Source organism: Astyanax mexicanus, chromosome 14 (genome assembly GCF_023375975.1).
Source record: "Astyanax mexicanus isolate ESR-SI-001 chromosome 14, AstMex3_surface, whole genome shotgun sequence".
In the NCBI taxonomy this organism is placed as follows: domain Eukaryota; kingdom Metazoa; phylum Chordata; class Actinopteri; order Characiformes; family Acestrorhamphidae; genus Astyanax; species Astyanax mexicanus.
This window is the reverse complement of record NC_064421.1, coordinates 17,114,041-17,134,185: the sequence shown is the minus strand read 5'-3', so window position 1 is coordinate 17,134,185 and position 20,145 is coordinate 17,114,041. Positions and strand designations below refer to the sequence as shown.

At 36.1% G+C, this 20,145-nt stretch overlaps 2 protein-coding genes across 9 annotated transcripts in view; one reads left to right on the top strand and one right to left on the bottom strand.

The window, feature by feature from the left end:
• Nucleotides 1-20,145, top strand: part of supt3h (SPT3 homolog, SAGA and STAGA complex component) — a 152,920-nt gene that overhangs the window by 14,679 nt on the left and 118,096 nt on the right. For all 7 annotated transcript variants that reach the window (XM_049463557.1, XM_022673032.2, XM_022673038.2 and 4 more), the window contains one exon: nt 4,750-4,853. In XM_049463557.1, coding sequence (XP_049319514.1) covers nt 4,750-4,853 — 104 coding nt within the window. The remainder of the gene's footprint in view (nt 1-4,749; nt 4,854-20,145) is intronic.
• The window catches only part of runx2a (RUNX family transcription factor 2a), a 73,527-nt gene that overhangs the window by 44,073 nt on the left and 9,309 nt on the right, over nt 1-20,145 (bottom strand). The window lies entirely within an intron of this gene.

Sequence of the window (20,145 nt, the reverse complement as noted above, 5' to 3'; positions counted from 1 at the left end):
ATTCATCTATTAAGATACATCTTCCCACTAAGATACATCTTCCCATTGTCCTTTTATGTTAGTCATTGAGCATAAAAACATAGCATTGCAAACAGCCTGCAGCATGTGGATTTTACATCCTCCTCCTACCTTTAACATACAACACTTCTTCTGAATTGGGATTTCCTAGTTTTATAACAGTTCAACTAACTATTGTGACACCACTGTAAGTGATGTGTAGACCTGTTCAAAGTGGATGTAGCATTGGCAACATTTAATTTAGACTGGAGTGTCTTTTTCACATGAACTTGAGCCCTAAGCTCTTCCTGGAAGTGCACACGTATAAAGTCATCACAGGCAGAGTAAAAAAGGGTGCAAAGGGAAACACTGCTTAATGTCTCTTCATTACACACAGCTGTGGAAAAAATAAAGAGACCACTTCAGTTTCTGATTCAGTTTCTCTGCTCTTTATAGGTATATGTTTGAGTAAACTGAACATTGTTGTTTTATTGTATAAATTACTATTTGGTGCAGTATCACAGTTTTCATGCATCTTTTCTTGGCATGTTCTCTTTCATCCGTCAACATTGTTTTTTGGATAATTGTCTGCCTTTTCTGGTGCAAAAAATTCAAGCAGTTCAGCTTGGTTTGATGACTGTGATCATCTATCTTCCTCTTGATTATATTTCAGAGGTTTTCAATTTGGTAAAATCAAAGAAACTCATAATTTTTAAGTGGTCTCTTATTTTTTTTTTCCAGAGCTGTACAATACGGCTGCTCAAATTCTCGATTTTTCAGTTACTGCTTTTTTACTGTGCTGCTGCTAAAATGGATAAGTGATCATAGGCAGAACATCATTTTGGTGATTTAGATAAATATTTAATAGTTATTCAGCACCTTTGTTGGGGAAAATTTAAAGAAATTGGACACCCTACCTTTAAAAATGAGACTGGGCCAGACTACTCAAAAACTGTTCTACCCCACCGGAACAACTACTCTGCTAACAGCATATCATCAAACAGATTACCAGTATTAATTATTGCACAGATGAGTTATGTTATTGGCGTGACTCCAAGTAGATGGTCATCTATTTTCTACACATATAATTAAACCCTAGTAAAATTTTATAGCTAAACCATTTTATAGCTAAAATCATGGATTTTATGTATTATTTATTTATTTTTTGGTCTTAAATAAAAAAATAAATTTTATATGTTACATTAATTTTTTTAAATATTTTGTTCGCAATGCTTCTTTTTAAAATTGCCATATCCAGGTTTAAGCCTAATTGTGAAATCTGTTTCTGTTTCAACTTTAAACCTTAAAGCCTTGTAAATAAATAGATAGTTAAACGTTAAACGTTTCTGAAACTGATTTTAAACTGTAAGTTGTACCTGATACAAATTGTAAATTTTATAAAATCGTTTAGACTCAACACTTAAACACATTAAATCTTTTTTTGTGAAGTTGTAAAGCTCTAAAATCACTTTATTCCAAATATGCTTTTTTATTTCTCCTGTATCAGCACAAGGTCAGTGGTTTCAGGGCTGTGCTAGGCCGCTGCTGTTTCTGAACGCTGGATTTTGTGCCCAAGATTAAATCAGCAAATTAACTAGGCGTATGTAGAGAAAGAAATTTAGAAGCGTAGCTGTATAAAAGTGGAGTTAATTATAGAGAGGAAAATGCAATAAATAGAATAGGCTCCCCTGTTCTGCTCATTCAAAGAGAAGCACTCTTTCAGACCTTTGCATGTTGAAGTAATCTTGATTCATTTGCCACATCTGAATTCATTTTGCCTAGTATGGCGACCATCTGCCTTCACAAGTCAAAGCAAAGGCTGGAGCTTTCATCCGACGGAGGGGGCGAAAACAGAAGGATTTGAAATTTTATGCTCGGATGTATTTATTGGGGAAAAGAGTCCTGTCTGTGCTTCTGCTCTCAGGGCACTTTGAATCATTTAGCTTTATGTCTCCGAGTGCAGAACTAGCAGTTTTATGTTTGCTGTGGTGTTTGCTTTCTGCTTTGATGTCTGCTGGATGTGGACAGCATTCATTTGGGCTGAGAAATATCAGTAACTGCAGGGCGAGCTATTCTTTGCCTAGCAGGGCATTGTTGCTCGGAAGGAAATACACCTGTGTGATTTGGTAGTCTGATGACTTGGCTTGTGATAGGAAGGCTGTGGTTTAGAATTCAGTCAAGCTTGCAGCTGTGCATCAGGCCATTCTGTTCAAATAAATCTGGTGGCCCATCAAAAGTCACCTGACTACGCTTCCAGATGTAAATGTCTGCACATTCGACAATGAGGGGATTTAAATTTGTCATGGGCCATTTCCAGGTAAATATCAGCATCCTGTTAATTTGTTTTCTTAGCAGGGGTTTGTATGTGAGGAGGTCTAACTGCTAAATGTGTGGATAGCTGTGTGATGAATGTTATCTGCCCTGCAGCACATGTTCAGTGCTTCTGTACCCCCTTAATCAGGCTGCTAATTAGCAATTAAAGACATGAGAGTTATGTGATATAAATGGGGCTTAATGTAGACCTGATTAAATGTTTTCTTTTTCAGATTTGTTAACAAATGAGTATTAGAACCAAATAAAAAGGCATATATCATAAGTTTCATTATGTACCCTTTATTTTGTGACTTGAACATGAATAGAACATCTAGTTATTATAAGAAAATATTTTTTATGGTGTCAGATTCTTAACTGTAGCCTAGCAAACGGACAAAACTCTTTCACTTGAATCAGTGCTGCAGTAAATTGCATTAATTCATATTTATGCTCAGCTTAAATAAACAACGTAAAATTTTACACCTGGTCACTTTACATGTCTTGAGTATCAGGATTTTATCTGAATAAGACCACATAAAAATGCAAGTGTAAACACACTCAAGACACATTTAAAACAGACACAAATCCTATCACTCAAACCAATGTTATCGTCTCTTTAATACTCAATCGACAACCAAAAAACTCCTTTCACTAGAGCTGAAACACCAGTAATTAGTTAATTCTCTGTAGTTTTGACATAACTAAGATATTTTTAGTAATATTAAGATGTGTATGTTACAATTACAACATGAATCCATGTGGTGCTAATCAAATGAATAGGGTAATTCTGTGGTGGTAGAGAATTGCCTAGCAACATATGGACAGGGTTCCCGCGGGTCCTTAAAAAGTCTTAAAATGTCTTAAATTAAAATACAGGTAATTAAGGTCTTAAATTGTCTTAAAACTACTGAAGAGTTGCTGTAGGTATTACATTTTCAGACGGTGCATTTAAAGCTGATGAGAAGCACATACTAACTTTAGCGGAGAGTTAGCTAATGTTAATGGGGAGAGAACTAAGGTTAACGGAGAGCTAGCTGACATTAGCATCGAGCTAGCTAATATTACAGACGAGAAAACAAAGGTTAATGGAGGGGTAGCTAACATTAGCGATAATTCAGCTAACATTACTGGTTAGAGAACTAAGGTTAGCAGAGAGCTAGCTAATGTTAGCGACGTGCTAGCCAATGTAACAGGTGAGAGAACTTAGATTAACGAAGAGCTAGCTAACATTAGCTGTGAGTTAATCAACAGTACCAATGATAGAACTAAGGTTAACAGAGAGCTAGCTAACATTAGTAGTGAGTAAGTCAACAGTATCATTGAGAGAACTAAGGTTAATGGAGAGCTAGCTAACATTAGCGGTGAGTTAGCTAACAGTACCGAAGAGAGAGCTAACATTAGCGTCTTAAAAAGTCATAAAAAGCATTCAATTTGACTTTTAAAATGATGAAACAACCTTGATTAAGTATCACAGAGTCATATTAATGTGATGTACACGTTATCGTGGGCAATGTATTGTGATAATATTGTATCGTAAGATTCCCTGTGATTCCTACCCCTAGTTTTCATTGTCAGATTGAGAATACTAGAGAAACGTAACTGTCCTGACTGTGCCTGATAACTGCAGTGATTCAGACAGAAAAGCTGAATTTGTTATGATTTTCTTGGGATTAGTGGCTATTTGATATTGGATGCTCTGAATTGTTATTGACGGGGAAAGAAATCTGTTGGTGCATCTTTAAGTGAAAGCAGATGTTTGAATTACAGTGTTTGAAAGGTTTGCTCCACTGTTTTTGTTCTGTTTTTCACAGGGGAATTTTCTGTAATTTTGAGCTCAGTGACTCAGTTATGAGTGTGCAGAAAATGGGAGTGATTTATGGAACTGTACCTAATATATATTTGTATTTGTATTATGTATATGTATTTGGTGTTGGGGCCAGGGTAATGGAAATTACGATATTTGTGGCTGAGCGCTATTTGACACTCGCTGAAGTGGTTTGAGTAAATAGGCTGTTTGGTGAGCGCTATGGGTTAGTTTAATCACATGTGAGTGGCCAGTTCATGTATCAAGAATTATTTCTAAATTTCTGCTGACTTTCTCTCGCTGTGTGAATTTGCCAGCTTTTCCACCATTAAAACAATTCAGGCTTTTACAGTTAAAAGTAAATATTACACACCCACAGTTAGGGCTTAACTCTGCTGCAGTGCAGGCTGTATTCATTTTGACATCTGCAGATTTTGGAGCATTTTTTTTTCTTGTGTGTCCTTTGTCGTGATTCAGGTTCTATCTCGTGTGGTGCATTTTCCCTCGTTCTGTCTGATGCATCAGGAAACGTTTTCTTTGGAAGTGGGTTTATAATTGCTCTGGCTTTGATGGACCACACGGTCAAATGAGCGGTGCATGAAAGCCTGTGTTTTCTGTGTGTGTGTGTGTAACAGATGAGCAACAGTGCTGCGAGCCCCATGGGAGCCAGCAGCACCTCCATGGCAGGGAGAGGATCCGGAAAGACCACCAGCTTCATCCCGGAGCTCCAGAGCATGATGTAAGTAGATGAAACGTTTTCGAATAGACTGTTCTGTCTGCACACAGTAACATTTACTATTCACCCTTCTGCTAGGGGTCTTCTCAGTCTAAAATTCCTCAAGTTCATCACTGAGCTAGCCTGCCAGGAACACTTACATAAATGTGTCTTCAACTTTCTGTCATTTATACAAGCATATACACCTTCATTCACACACCCCTACTGATGTCAAAAGCTATTGTCACAATTAATCATGGTGATGATCAGAAGTTCAGAGCTGGTGGTCGTCTCACACGCCAGAGCAGATCCAAAACCGAGTCACATCTGAGGTGAGAAACTCGCACACTATCCCAAAACGACCTCAAAACGCTGGATACGTCTGACTCTCTGCACCATCAAACAGCAATTAGCCTTAGCTCAGACATTTAGCTCATCACCAGTGTCAAAAAGAATCTGCATCAGAACCACAAACCCTGTGAAGACAGTAAGAATGAGCCTGGATTGGCTATTATCTACATCCACAAATGAGAAAAAGTTGACAGCATGAAAAAAAGCAAAAAGTAAAGTTTTTAAAATTACTTTGATTGATTTTTATTTGATTGCAGATAGTATGGACCCAAGAGACATCATGTTTTAGCTGTTAATATACATCCAGTCCTAAAGTTGTGAGGGAGGAAATTTAGGGCTAAAGATGATGATTTCAGAGGATTATAATTATGATTTTGATACAAAATTAGTGTCCATGAAAGGCCTTTGAGGAGCAAAGATGTGTAAAGAATTTCCAGTTTGTAACAAATCTGTAAGAAAATAATTAAATTGTGTTTTGCACATTTCTACTGCTACAGTACATTATATCAAGGAATTTGGAGGAACTTAAGAGTGTAAAGGAAAGGACACAACCTTAATTTAACACTCTACATTTTTGATTCCTCCATATACAGCTCTGGAAAAAATAAGAGACCACTTAAAAATGATGAGTTTCTTTGATGTTACCAAATTAAAAACCTCTGGAATATAATCAAGAGGAAGATGGATTATCACAAGCCATCAAACCAAGCTGACCTGCTTGAATTTTTGCACCAGTAGTGGCATAAAGTTATCCAAAAGCAGTGTGTACGACTGGTGGAGGAGAACATGTCAAGATACATAAAAAGTGTGATTTAAAAACCAGGGTTATTCCACCAAATATTGGTTTCTGATTGATTTGTAAATATGAACTTGTTTTCTTTGCATTATTTGAGGTCTGAAAGTTTTTGTTATTTCTGCCATTTCTAATTTTCTGAAAATAAATGCTCTAAATTACTATTTTTATTTGGAGTATGGGAAAAATGTTTTCCGTCGTTTATAGAATAAAACAACAATGTTCGTTTACCTATAAATATAAATCAAACTGATTCAGAAACTGAAATGGTCTCTTAATTTTTTTCCAGAGCTGTATATTTTACAGCAACATAAGCTGCCTTCAGGACCATGTCTTTTACAGGGCTGTCCTTACAGTTTTCAACAAGACAATGCAAACCATATGCTGCACACATTAAAAAGGCATCGCTGCAGAAAAAAAGGGTACGAGACATGACTGGCCTTCCTGCAGTCCTGAGCTCTCCCCAGTAGAGAATATATGGAGAATTTGTATCAGACCAATGCTTGGGGTTTCTTTGTAAAAAAGACCAAAAAAATGAACCTGAAGTGAGTAATATAATGGCAGTGTCCAAAGCTATCAGTCAGGCTTACCGAAGAAAGAGTCATAAATGGAGTTTCCACTGCGATCTGCAGGCCTTCTTCCAGCACAGCATTTGTGGTTTGTAAAGCCACAATGAAATTTATCCTCCACTGCTGCCCATGAACCCCACCTTCAGTCTCCTACACATTGTATTTGAATAATAGAATCAATGCCCAGGATACAGAAAATCTCCTACCCTCTGTGCACATTAACACAGAAAGACAGAGAGACTAAAACTAAAAACTAAGTTAGCGTAGATTTGACCATTTAATATTTGTATGCTTATTGAGGTTCAGAAATATCATGAAAATCTATTTTTTTTTCTGGTGAGGGTTGGTTTGCCACTGGCTTCCACCTACAGTTTATAGAGTATAGTGCTGCATTCTATTTGGACACAGATGTTGGAAGTTGGAAATGGTTGCTGCAAAGTCCCTACAAGTTGGATTACCCACTTAAAGTCGACAGAGCTTCACAAACCTAGCATTGCTTACAATGATAACCTGAGACTGAAGACGTAGGACATACTTTGGTTGGATTTGCTTTAAAATACCAACAAATGACTATCAAAGTAGTTGTGGCAATTTTTTTGTTGCAAACAATTGTACAATTATTGTATTTTTTTTTTTCTGACATGCAGTCAACCTTGGTGTAAATATCCCAGCTCTGCCATTTGACTTAAGACAGCATAATTTACGTTTTTACTTCTGTACTGATCTCCCCGATTGACGGCTGTATACATGCCTTTGTTGAACAACTGAGAGATACAGAACTAGCATCTGATGTAATTGAGGCGATAGAGTAAAATTGCAGAATTTTACACAAATATGACCTCTGCTATGCAGTTCTTCTGAGAGGTCTTGAACAGCTTCACCAGAGTTACACAGTGCATGAGCAGCCTTCAGGACTTTGTGTGCTAGTAATTGAGACATTATTCTCCTCATTTACCATATTTTGCGCACTAAAAGGCGCACTAGAAATCCTTTAATTTCCCCAAAAATCGTCAGTGCGCTTTTCAATCCAGTACGTTTTATGTGGGTTATGAATTTTACTAGTCAGGTTGTAATGAGCAGTAAAGCCACTCAAAAAATTGCAGTGTTATTCAGGAGTTTACACCAGGGCTGAAGTAGCATTAGCATTAGCCGCTAACTGCTATTTCCTCAGTCAGAGGTGAGTATTATTGGCTTGTGGCCTGTTTTACTCACGCAAATAAACAGTTTTCAGAAGAAAAGTCTATGTAGATGTAAACATCCAGCACTTGTTTGACTTTAAAAGAAAGTATTTTTATTACAGTTTTGTTTATTTGGCTTGCTTTACTTTACTTAGTTAGCTCCCCCAACACCACCCAGCAGCGAGACCTGCTGAATTAGAAGTTCCTTATAGTTTTTCTTAAAATGTGCCTGATAATTCAGTGCGCCGTATGGATGAAAATAAACCAGAAAATAGATGTTCATTAATAGTGTGCCTTATAGTGTGAAATATATGGTAAATTAGGTACTGTAACATTGATTAAACCTATTTGGATCATGTTGTTTTACTGTGGTATAGCTTTAGCTAGCGATCTGTTGGTCTGGCATTGTCAGAGAAAAATTAGATACGTTTTTTTTGGGTAAAACTGACAGCTGAGGGCTGATAGGTGAATTTCATTAAGCTATCATTAAACCATAGCTTATAAAACTGAACGTGACACAGGGAGGGTTAAAGGATTGTAGAAAAATAAAGGTTGCAGCATTGTTTTTGTGATTGACTCAGATTAAACAGTGTATCATTTGTGTGAGTACAGGCATTCACTTAAAAAGTAGTTTAACTGACATCACTGAGAAAAAGTCGCACCCTGCAGTGGATCTAATACCTCGTACAGCCTCTTCAGTCTGTTGTTTCGTCTCCCGTGCGCACAGAATGTGTTTGTGAAATCACACGCCGCATTACAAACTGCACAAACACTTCTTCCATTCCTCCCTCAAGCTCCTCTTTGTTGAAACACAAAGTTCATAAACATATGACTCCATGAAGAGCTCTATTTTGCAGGCCAGTATTTTGCAAGACATTTAATTATAGCTTACAAATGACATGCGCTTTTGACGGAGTGTAAATTGCCTCAGTATGAATACAGTTCAGTCCCTTCCTGCCAGGCTTTGTGTTATGTTGAATGATGACCTGGAGAAGTTTTATGCTCTCTTATTCAGAGCTTTTAACAATATATTACAGTCATATTCCTCTAGCAGCCTTTTTTCCCTGTATTTATCATGTTTTTTCCAAGCAAGTATTAAGAACCCTGGACTAGAGAGCTTCTTCTAGTAGAAAAGAAAAGAAAGGGGGAAAAAAAAAACCTCCAGAAAGTCAGCCAGGATGACGCTAGTCGAACCCGCCGTTCTGACATTTACATCTGTGTACTGTAAAAGCAGGCGCGCTTTGGCGTGTGTGTTTTTGACGCTGTCTACTCGGGGCATGGCGGCTGTCTGGAGCAGCGAGGGAGGAAAATGTAAAGACAGTTTCCTCTGGCTCCTGTTGCCATGACTGTCTGCCGCCTCTTGCCTTCATGGAGGTCCCTAATTGAGATCACTTGTACTTATAAATGGCAGGAAGTCCTGTGGTTCATGTGAGAGAAATGGAACTGTAGTATGCCTCTTAAAAAGGAGGCTACTGTCCCAGTGATCTAACCGAGAGCAAGGGAACATTCGTGCTGTGTTTTCCTTTTTCCATGCTAATATCAGGATTTCAGTTTGGTAGCGTTCAGCTGGAATAAAAAGACGATGCCGTCTGTCTCGGCACTCAGACCCATCTGCAGTACGGCTGTTTGGGTTTTATTACAGGGTAGACATTGGGGATGTGCTGATATGGGAATTGCATTGCGATACTGATTTTTTATATTCATGCATATCAACGATACCGATACATAACCATTTCTGGAGGGTAGAAATGAATTAAATTAATATGTGACCGGCTTTTAGAGGAACAGATTAACTCTTTGCGTAACACATTATACGTGTACAAACATAAAAAAAATAAAACATATATTATAGAGGATTCTGTTCAGATATACAAAAAAACTGTCAATGGAAGTGAATGTAAAAATTATTTATTTAAAGTCTAAAATTAAGGTATATTTTTGTGTCACAGTGACAATATACTAAAATCTATAATGTATACACAAAAATGAAAAATACAATTTTAAAAACAGAAAAATGGGACTCTTCTAATCAAAAGATTGTTTGTTGCTTTTTTTTCTAAGTGAACATAAGTAAATAAATTAGCTACAAATCTAAAAACTTTGTTAATTGCTTAATTTAACATTTTAAAACATTTTGTTTTAGTCAGAAATTTATGAAATGCATAATTGATCAAGCATGCCCAAACATTTGCACATACAGCTCTTGGGGGAAAAAAAAAGAGACCACCGAAAAATGATGAGTTTCTTTGATTTTACCAAATGGCATAAAGTTATCCAAAAGCAGCGTGTAAGACTGGTGGGGGAGAACAAGCCAAGATGCATGAAAACTGTGATTAAATCTTGTTTTCTTTGCATTGTTTGAGGTCTAAAAGCTCTGCATCTTTTTTGTTATTTTAGCCATTTTTCAATTTCTGCAAATAAATGTGCGAAAATTACAATATTTTTATTTGAAATTTGTGAGCAAAATCAGTGAAACTGAAGTGGTCTCTTAATTTTTTTTCCAGAGCTGTTTGTCTCTAGCTATAATCAATCAGCTCACACAGAATATATATAAATAAAAAAAAGTCTTCTACCATTAGCCCATGCAATACCAAACTATGTGAAACTCTTAAACAGATCTGAGCGGTTGTTTTGCTTGTCTCAAATGCTTAAAATGATTTTTAGATGCCAGTCATTTTTACAAACAATTATTTACCTATTATCACCCATGCCTTGTACAGATAATAAAGCTTTGTCTGTCATTATTAACGTCAATGTTTTCTTTATGATTCATAAACTAAATGTTTTCTCAGAGTTATGGCTTCAGACTGTATGCTTTGTATCTACATTGCGGTTGAGTGGGTGTGAGCTTTAATGAAACCTTTTCCTGGATTGTTTTCATAATTCCTGACTGTATGAGTTTAATCTGAATGTTAATGAAAGTATGGCAGTGTTCAGTCTTGGTTAAGTATTGGGCATGCTGATAATTTGACAGCTGAAGACAAAGGAGCTCAGAGTTGAGTTACGTTTTCTCAGGAAACGTGCCAGTGATCGCCTTCGTTACCCATGTATGAAATGACTGTTCTTAGGTGTCTAGGATTCCCACGATGCCGTTCTCAGTGACGGGACCGTGCAGAATGTGAGTTTAGCAGCTCTCAGGTCACCTCTAGGCTCTGGTGTACGCTTGTATTTGTTAACATATGATGATGGGCGCTGTGCTTTACTGTTCTCCCAGTCTCCCCCACACATAGTACAGTCCAGTTCATGCTGAAACACTGCTTACTTTGGACAGGGAAATTCCATACTGCACGCATAAGGTGCTAAAGATAACACAGACAGTTAAATATGGCCAACTTTCAGCTTTTCCTTTCTTTGTGGATTCAGCTCGCCTATGTTTTCTCCTGTACTTCCTTGTGCAGTTTAAACGTGTTTACTATACATGTGTAAAGTAAGCAGTGTCTTGTATGATTGATGACTTTGTTAGCTTTATAGAACGGCAGCTCAGTGCATTATAAAGTGAACATGTGGTGATCACAAGACAGTGAAAGCAACTGGCTTCTAATTAGGGCTGCACAATATATCGTTTTTTAGAAAAAAGACACTGTTTTCATTTCTATCACGTTATTGATTATATTATTATTTACTAATATACTATTTATTTTGCTTTTATTTTTATTGCACACATTAATGCATTGTTAATATTATGATAGGGGTGGGTGTTATGGCCCTAAAATAAAATAACAATATTTCATGGTATTTTCACAATAATGGTAATCTTGGCGATATGATAAAACACTGAATAAAAAAAGTATTTCAAAAATACACTGCTGCAACAAAATGAAAAATTAATTTTATTATACAATGAGATACAATATGATGTGGCACACCCATAACTGAGATATTAAAAAAGAATTTTATCAGATTTGTAACAGAAGTCAATGATCCAAAATAATATATATATATATATATATATATATATATATATATATATATAAATGCTTACCATTACACAGGCCTACTCTGCATTGCTATTGGTTAGAACGCAGAACTGGTATATCATATGTCATAACATTGAAAAACGATGAATTTCTTAGATTTTACCAAGTTTAAAACCTCTGGAATATAATCAAGAGGAAGATGGATGATCACAAGACCTCAAACCAAACTGAACTGCTTAAATGTTTGCACCAGGAGTGGCATAAAGTTATCCAAAAGCAGTGTGTAAGACTGGTGGAGAAGAACATGCCAAGTTGCATGAAAACTGTGATTAAAAACCAGGGTTATTCCACCAAATGTTAATTTCTGAGCTTTTCAAATTTTTAATAATTTAATAATTATTTAAATTAAATATTCATGCATATTTGAGGTTTGAATGCTCTAAATTACAATATTTCTATTTGGAATTTGTGAGATGTCTGTAGTTTATACAATAAAACAACAATGTTCATTTTACTCAAACATATACTCATAAATAGCAAAATCAGAGAAACTGATTCAGAAACTGAAGAGCTGTAAATTAGGTCTTTGTTTTTGCATAGCATATGGGAGTAGAGGTTCATATGGATTTTATCACTACATGTGCTTAGGTAGAAGTGAAAAATAAAAAGAACAATTTAAGCTATTCCTATGGCCATGCATCCACACATTCTTTTTATTATTGAACGCTGGAGGCCTGACGTTGCCTGTGGCTGTAACCTGATCACAGTGACTTTCTAAGAAAGCTTCTGTATCAGAGCTCAGCAGTTGATCATCACTGCTGTGCCAGTAGCATGGAATAGTTCAGATGAGGTGAAGCTGGATGTAACACTATTACTGTTTTACTGGATCTCATGAAAACGAGCACTTCTCTTTTGCTCTTACATACTGTTGAGCAATACACAAACATGCTACAAATATTTATTTAGCTATATTTATTTGTGGTATAGTGTTAATACAGTGGTATTTGTATACCCAGACCAAAGCCACACCAGCATTTTTGTGGGCTTGAGGCTGTCTAGCATTTCTTTCTATTTTCTGTTGCTGTGTCCTATGTATCTGAACAGTTCAGAGCTGGAAAAATCAACTAGGCTTTTTTTATTTTTAAACATAAACACTGTGGTAAAAGGACTATGTTTGAGAAGTAGGTGCTGAAATGTTTGTACGGCCCTCTAACCTTTATCACATTCATTAAAATAATTGCCCTTCCTTTTTTCCTTCAAATTCTATAACAAAGGCTGCATTAACCTACGAAAATACAAGCTTTCACCCCTAGAGCTGCTCTGTTGAACCGTTGTTTAAGGCCGACCAAAGCCATTACTTTGGAATGATTGTTATTATTCTGTAAAACTAATGAGCTAAGTCTAGAAATCAGGCAGTTTATAACGTCTAAAACTAACACCTGCTCGTTAAATATAGGCTTAAGTGAAATTTGATGTTTACCCCGTGTACCTGTGCTGTGTTTACATGGAAAGGTCAGGTTTCTGAACAGGATTTGTGTTTTTCTGCTGTTTAAATGAAGTACAAAAGTGTTTCTGCTTGTATATATGTGATTAGTGGCTGTGGAGCAGTGGGCAGCCCAGCTGTCACTACACCCAGGGGCTGTTTTGAAACTTGTCTGTCACATGAGGCCGGGGCAGGACCGGTCTCTGAGCACAGGGGTGATATAGTACTGTAACCATGTACTGCTTTTTTTCTTTCCTTTTTTTTCCCCGCTTTTTGGGGCTGATGCAAATACACACACAGGATCTGTAGAACATGTGTAGGTGCTATGTTACGTTGCTGTGATAAGACCGTGACATTTGAAATGGTGGCGGTGTCCACTCACAGTTTCCTGTGGAATGCTGTTAAAGAATAAGAGGATGGTCAACACAAACTGTGCAACAGCAGATTTACAGAGCTTCTGGTTTCTGACTTCTACAGCTTTGGGGGAAAATGTGACCACTTAAAAATGATGTTTTTCACTGATTTTACCTAATTGAAAACCTCTGAAATATAATGAAGTGGAAGATGGATGATCACAAGCCGTCAAACCAAGCTGAACTGCTTGAATTTTTGCACCAGGAGTGGCATAAAATTATCCAAAAGTAGTGTGTAAGACTGGTGGAGGAGAACATGCCTAGATGCATGAAAACTGTGATTAAAAACCAGGGTTATTCTACCAAATATTGATTTCTGAAAAAACTTGAAACTTAAAACTTGTTTTCTTTGCATTATTTGAGGTCTGAAAGTCCTGCATCTTTTTCGTTATTTCAGCCATTTTTCATTTTCTGCAAATAAATGCTTTAAATTACTATTTTTATTTGGAATTTGGGAGAAATGTTGTCTGTAGTTTATAGAATAAAACAACAATGTTCATTTTATTCAAACATATACCTATAAATAGCAAAATCAGAACTAATTCAGAAACTGAAGTGATCTCTTAATTTTGTCCAGTGCTGTATCTACATGGTGAAGCATCGAGGTAAGAACATCTAATATAGCAGACAGTGAGTGGATTAAAACAGTGTTTAAAAACTCCAGCAGCACTGCTGTCTCTAATCTGCGCATACCTACTGTATACAACACACAATAACACACCACCACCACCATGTCGGCATCACTACAGAGCTGATAATGACCCACAACTTGACATTTGAAGAGTAATAAACGGATACAACACTACAGTCTGTAATTATTTATACATATTACATATACAAAGTGTCTTTTATGATATTAGTGGAGCTGATAAAATAACATCATGCTTGTTCTGTGTAATATAGAAGGCTCAAACATAGGCAACCTTTCTGTGGAATGTTCTAATAAGCTGTATTCTTATGGGAAAATCTCCTCATTGCTTTATTACAGTTGCATCATTGTTGCTGTTTGTGTGATCAGCCATCCAATTCAAGTTTTCTTTCCCTCAATGTTGATGAGCGTTCACACTTATTTCTATGTCCGTTTTCATCACTAAAAAAGATTCATTGCTCGTTCTTTCCCAGGACAATTATGTAACATGTTAGTCAATAACGGTAATTAAAGAACATTTAATTTCAGTGTTGTTGTGTTGTTGTTGTTGCTGCTGCTGCTGCTAAGCACACTGCAGTTGTCAAACATAGACTGTCCAACCTCATCCCATCACGTTCCATTACTCGTCCCAGTCTAATCTCAGTCCAATTTTAAGTCATGTACCACGCTCTGTTTGAGAAGCTGACCAGCACCCGCTGGGCATCTGCCTAATTTGGGCTACTGTCTCCTGGGCTGCTACATCTATAATAAAGCCTTCTTTACTTCCAAGGCCCCCTGAATGTTTTCCTAAATGTCTCAGTCCCATTGGAAGCAAGCAGCAATAATGAGTTGGCACACAGAGTCTCTGGTTAACCAGACTGTAATTTAGGGACTGAATAGAACCTCTCATCACTATTGAGTATTTGTTTACTGCACTTTGACTCTAGCGTTTCTGCTGAGAACGTGCAGGACCAAGTGTTCCAGAATTAAAGCCTGTTTTTGGTTTATGTGATGATCCCATGGGCGTAAATGGATTTAAATGTTTAATAATCAGGGAAACAAATACACAAACATAATGTACAGTATATTTTAGTCTATTTAGTAAAAATAATGTTCCCTAGCCTTTTCTACCTTGTTCTAAACTATTCATAAAATGTATAATAATATTTCTTCTCCTCTCTCCACCACTTTCTTTTGTTTGTCTGTTATACTACTTACCTTATTGTCTCATTCTTATGTGGATACGTGTCACTGTATATCCTCTATCTGCTTGATAAGCACAGTAACTAAAATTTTGTATTGGCAGTAAAAAGTTTGTTTGGACCTCTGAAAAAAGTAAATAAATAATAGAACAATAATCATACGTTAAAGGTTCTTTAAAGACATTTTTTATATAGTGCTAGACAATTATTTTGAGTTAATTTGGGTTAGTTTTACAGCATTATTTGAGCATCTAGAATCATTACATAGATTAGAACTTATCATTATTGAGTATATTAATACAGAATTTTGGCTCTAGAGGGAAGTTCCAAGTGTGTTTAATCCAGATGTATTTTGAGGACTTTTAGATATGTATTAAGCTAATAAATAATTTGACATATATCATGTGTATAAATAGACTTAGAAAAAAATAATGTTAATAAAGGATTCATGTCCTCTTGTAGTTTACACACAATTTTCTGTCTTTAATACAGACTACATTATTAATACTATAATATGTTGCATCACTGACTTCCAATATAATGATGTAATGATAATGACGAGAAATGTATTACTTTAAAGGTCTTTTTAACATGTTTACATTAGTCCTTTTTAAATTTAGTTTGAGTTTGATATAAAATATTTTTACATTAACTTAGACTGGAATTTAAGAAGGTTTTTTCCTTATTCTGTAACGATATTTTACAGATACATGGTTTTCTTTAGACACCTTATCTGATATCATGCTGTCAAAAGAACTGTATGATTCAATGTATTCTGAATACATGAATGCCTTACTTTGATTGCCTGTCAAGTCATGTAAAATTAATAAACGTATATAAAGAATAATGTCTGTAAACATGTCAGGCTAGTTGGAAAATAATAAAACAACAACAATACTGCTGTACCTAATCTCTCTCTGAGCACTCGGAAGTACGTCTAGTGTGTGTAAAGTTGTGCCGGCAGCTCGTTAGAGTGGCGCTTCCCGGATTTCTTTATTCAAAACATGCTTTCCAGGACAATTTCATCCGAGAATGCCGAGATGGAATCGACACACAAAGCAGTACATCTTACACGCTCTGGATGCAGGACGAGCCAAAAGATCTGGCTTTTGATATAAATATAGAAATATTTCACAGCTTTTATTTGCTGCTTTTTGCTTGCTGGGTTCATGACGTCTAGCACATCAATATTTCAGAATCTCCAAATGATCTCGCAGAAGATGATTGTAGCATTCCGGCGCATTCTACAGCTATGCTGCGCAAATGCTTGCCTTTCCAATTCCCTTAGTTCTAGTTTGCGCTTCTTCTAATTTTGTTCTGCCTCCTTTATCTCTTATCCAAGGAAATCATGTTTATTAATGGGTCGCATTGTTAATATTTAGGAGCCGAGAGAAAAAGTGGAGAAGGTTGAGAACATGTTTTCTGTTGTCTTTGTCAGCAAAATGGCATCTTCTGTGCTTAAACTCTGAAGTCGTCTGGAAGCCGGAGCTCTTTCCCATTGTTTCCCTCGAAATTACCTCTCGCACTGAATCAAACTCAAATGTTACCCCTCATTTTTCTCTGCAAAACAACAACTTGGAGGACTCGCCTTTCAATGTCTAATACATATTTAAAGCTGAGGAGGAACGGTTTAATAGACAGTGTCAACCTTGCCGACTGATAAATTTTACATTAGACCTGGCCTTTATACTGCCAGGAGGAGCCGTTATTTCCCCAAAGGATTCACTGATATCCCGAAACAACTTTATAAGTAGTTTGGGCTTACAGTAAAAACACGAGACAATGAAACAGGAGCTGCAGTGTGGGCCGCAGTAACTATAGCACCCTCCTGAATGCCGTCACAGGATGAGTCAACAGCCGCTCTAATCAGAAAAACAGCGCTGTTGACAACAGACTCAGATGTAGAGTTAATTCTTAATGACAGAGATGGAGCCCATGTTTTCCCGGCTTGAGCCTAAACAGAGTCACATTGACTCTCGGCGCATCCAAATCCATCTGCGCCCTTTTGTCTGACCTCAAATTTGCTGTTATTCAATAACAAGTAGCTGATTTCTTGTTTGCAATTTATCACACAACTTATATTATTAAACTATTATTCAAGCTGTTTGCTAGATGTACAGTACAGTGCAAAAGTTCTAAGCATCTGTGAAAATAAGATTTAAAAAGCTGCTTGTATTTAATGCAAAGTGTAGTGCTTTTACACTGAACTATCACAATGTTCATTAAGAAATCTCCAGAGCTCTCTTTATAGGGAGTCCAGTATTATTTATAGTTATCATTATATAAAAACCATGTCCAGAAAATAAATCAGTGCACATTGATGTTAAATCAGGTGAGCTGGTGATGAATCTGAATCTGAATAAATCCATGCACTGGCTGGTGGGCCGTTCATGAGAAACCTGGAGCCACCTATGTTCTTTAGACTAACTCACAAAGCATCAGCTGCTTTTTTAAAAACAAAAAGTGCATATTATAATTATATACATATAGAATAAAGTATTTGCCTGCCAATAGTCTTGAGAGTACAAGCATGTTCAGTCCAAAAATATTCAAAAATGATCTAAAAATAACACTTTTTATTTTTTAAAATAAAAATAAATACAAATAAATACTCAAAACAAATATTAATTAGTTTTCTGATTATAACATTCTCTATAACATATTCTATATCATCTTTAAATTATACTAATATAAAACTAATTATACTAAATAAAACTAATTTCACCAGGGGTGCACAAATATTTTCATATAACTGTATATAAACTACATCTATGTTTAAAGTTCAGGGGTTTGTGAGGACCTTTCCAAAACCTCAGTTGGTGTCTTTCTCTTTACAGTTTTCTGATTGTGTCCTATTCTGACTTCTGTCAGTCATACCTGGGGCTGGACAATATAGGCAAAATTTATATCACAATACATTTCTTAATATGCATCAGTACTATATAATTCTTAAATCTTACAAAAAATCAGCATGTACTGACAGAGCTGCAAACTGCAATTAAAATACTTTCTTATTTAAACCTATGCATCACAGACCCTTTAAACGCTGTGTAAAATTCTTGCAGCACTCTGTCCTTTACTTTGATTGATAAAGTCCCTTTTAGACATATACTGAGCATCTTGAGAGCATCATCATCACAGGACAGTGTTTGTTAATCTCTGTTCGTTTATCACCCTTTATTTACAGAATGCAGGAGTGCTGATTTAGTGCTGGAGATAAAAGTAGCGTATATAAGTGTTTTTTTTTTAACAGTTTAAATGCTTTAATTAAATGTTTTACGTACTATAGAACTAGTTTTAGGACAAACAGTTCAAACACGAGTTATGTAATTGTTGTTGTGGCACTTATGTTACATTTGGATTTTAACCTTAAAATAACCTTATCAGTCATAAAAAAAAAATTAATTAGCTGCTCACTGAATTTATCTGATTAAATGTTTAATTTGGCGTCAATGTTCAAAAGTTTCTCTGGGCTCTTATTGGTTAAAGTCTTCGGCATTCACTCTAAACACTTCAAACAGAGTCTTTAATGACCTGCAGTGTAGGACTTACACCGTTCCGACGGGACCCTGCTGTTGTCTGTAGCTGAAGATCAGAGAAGCTGCATTAAAGCCTCTTAGATCTGCACTGTGGCCTGACAAAGTGTTTCTATTGTGGCCTGAAGCGCTTGAAACAGAAGAACAGAATCGGACACTGCTAAAACAGACGCCGAACGTGTCATACCTGTGTGTTTCTCTCTGAGTGGTAATCTGATTCTCCCAGGTGTGTGTGCGGCTGTCTGTGCTGCTCCACTTGCACACACTTGGGCCTGTGGTCAGATTACCATACAGGGCTGAGGGGGGTGTTTTGTCCTTCAGTGCTAATGGTTTGGTTTTTCCACGTGCAGAGAGAATGTGTGTCCAGCAGGCTGCTCAGACACACGGACGGGCTTAAGTGACCTGCAGCGCTGACGGGTGTGTTACCCTGCTGGATGACCGGGCGGGTTCAAAAGGTGCTTCATTAGCTTTCTGCCCTTCACGTCGGGTCAGGCAGCCTGTAACCTTTTCACCTCACCTTTTCTCTTCTTTCTTAAGTAAGAAGGGATACTCTTCTTTTTTTTTCTTTTTGACTCATCAATCAACTCGGTAAACTATCTAAATCAATTGTGCCACAACTTGTTTTACCTCAAACTAGATTTTACCGAATTATGAGTTTTCAACACGTTTATTTATTAATACAAAATGTAATAGAAGATTTGCTCAGTAGCAAATTTAAAAGCTGTGTATATTAATTGTATACTATTGCTATTTTCAAAAATTTTTGCCAATTAATAAGATCAATTAGGCAAAGATCAGTTATATATTTTTTATATCAAAGTTAATGGTGTCGACCAGAACAGTGGAACAAACTGTTTAACTTTTTGAAATGATACATTTTGAATAATTTTAATATTCTATAAAGTTGATATACATTTTAATATAACCCAAAATATTAGACTTTTTCAATTTTCTGTTTCATATTTCTTAAAATCCTATTTTAAAATTCATGTTGAATTTTGGTAGGTGAAACCATTAGACAGTATGTTTTAAATTTTGGTTAAATGTTTCAGTTACTAAGTAATATTGCACCAAGTATAATTAATAGTAAAAAATATTAGTTATTAGAATTACTATTCAAAACTTGAATAAAATAACTCATAACTCATTTTGTATTTTATAGTCAAAAATATATATTTATGTTAGACTATAAACTTAATACAAATCATATTTCCTAGATAAATCACTTTTATGTTTTTATTTTTAG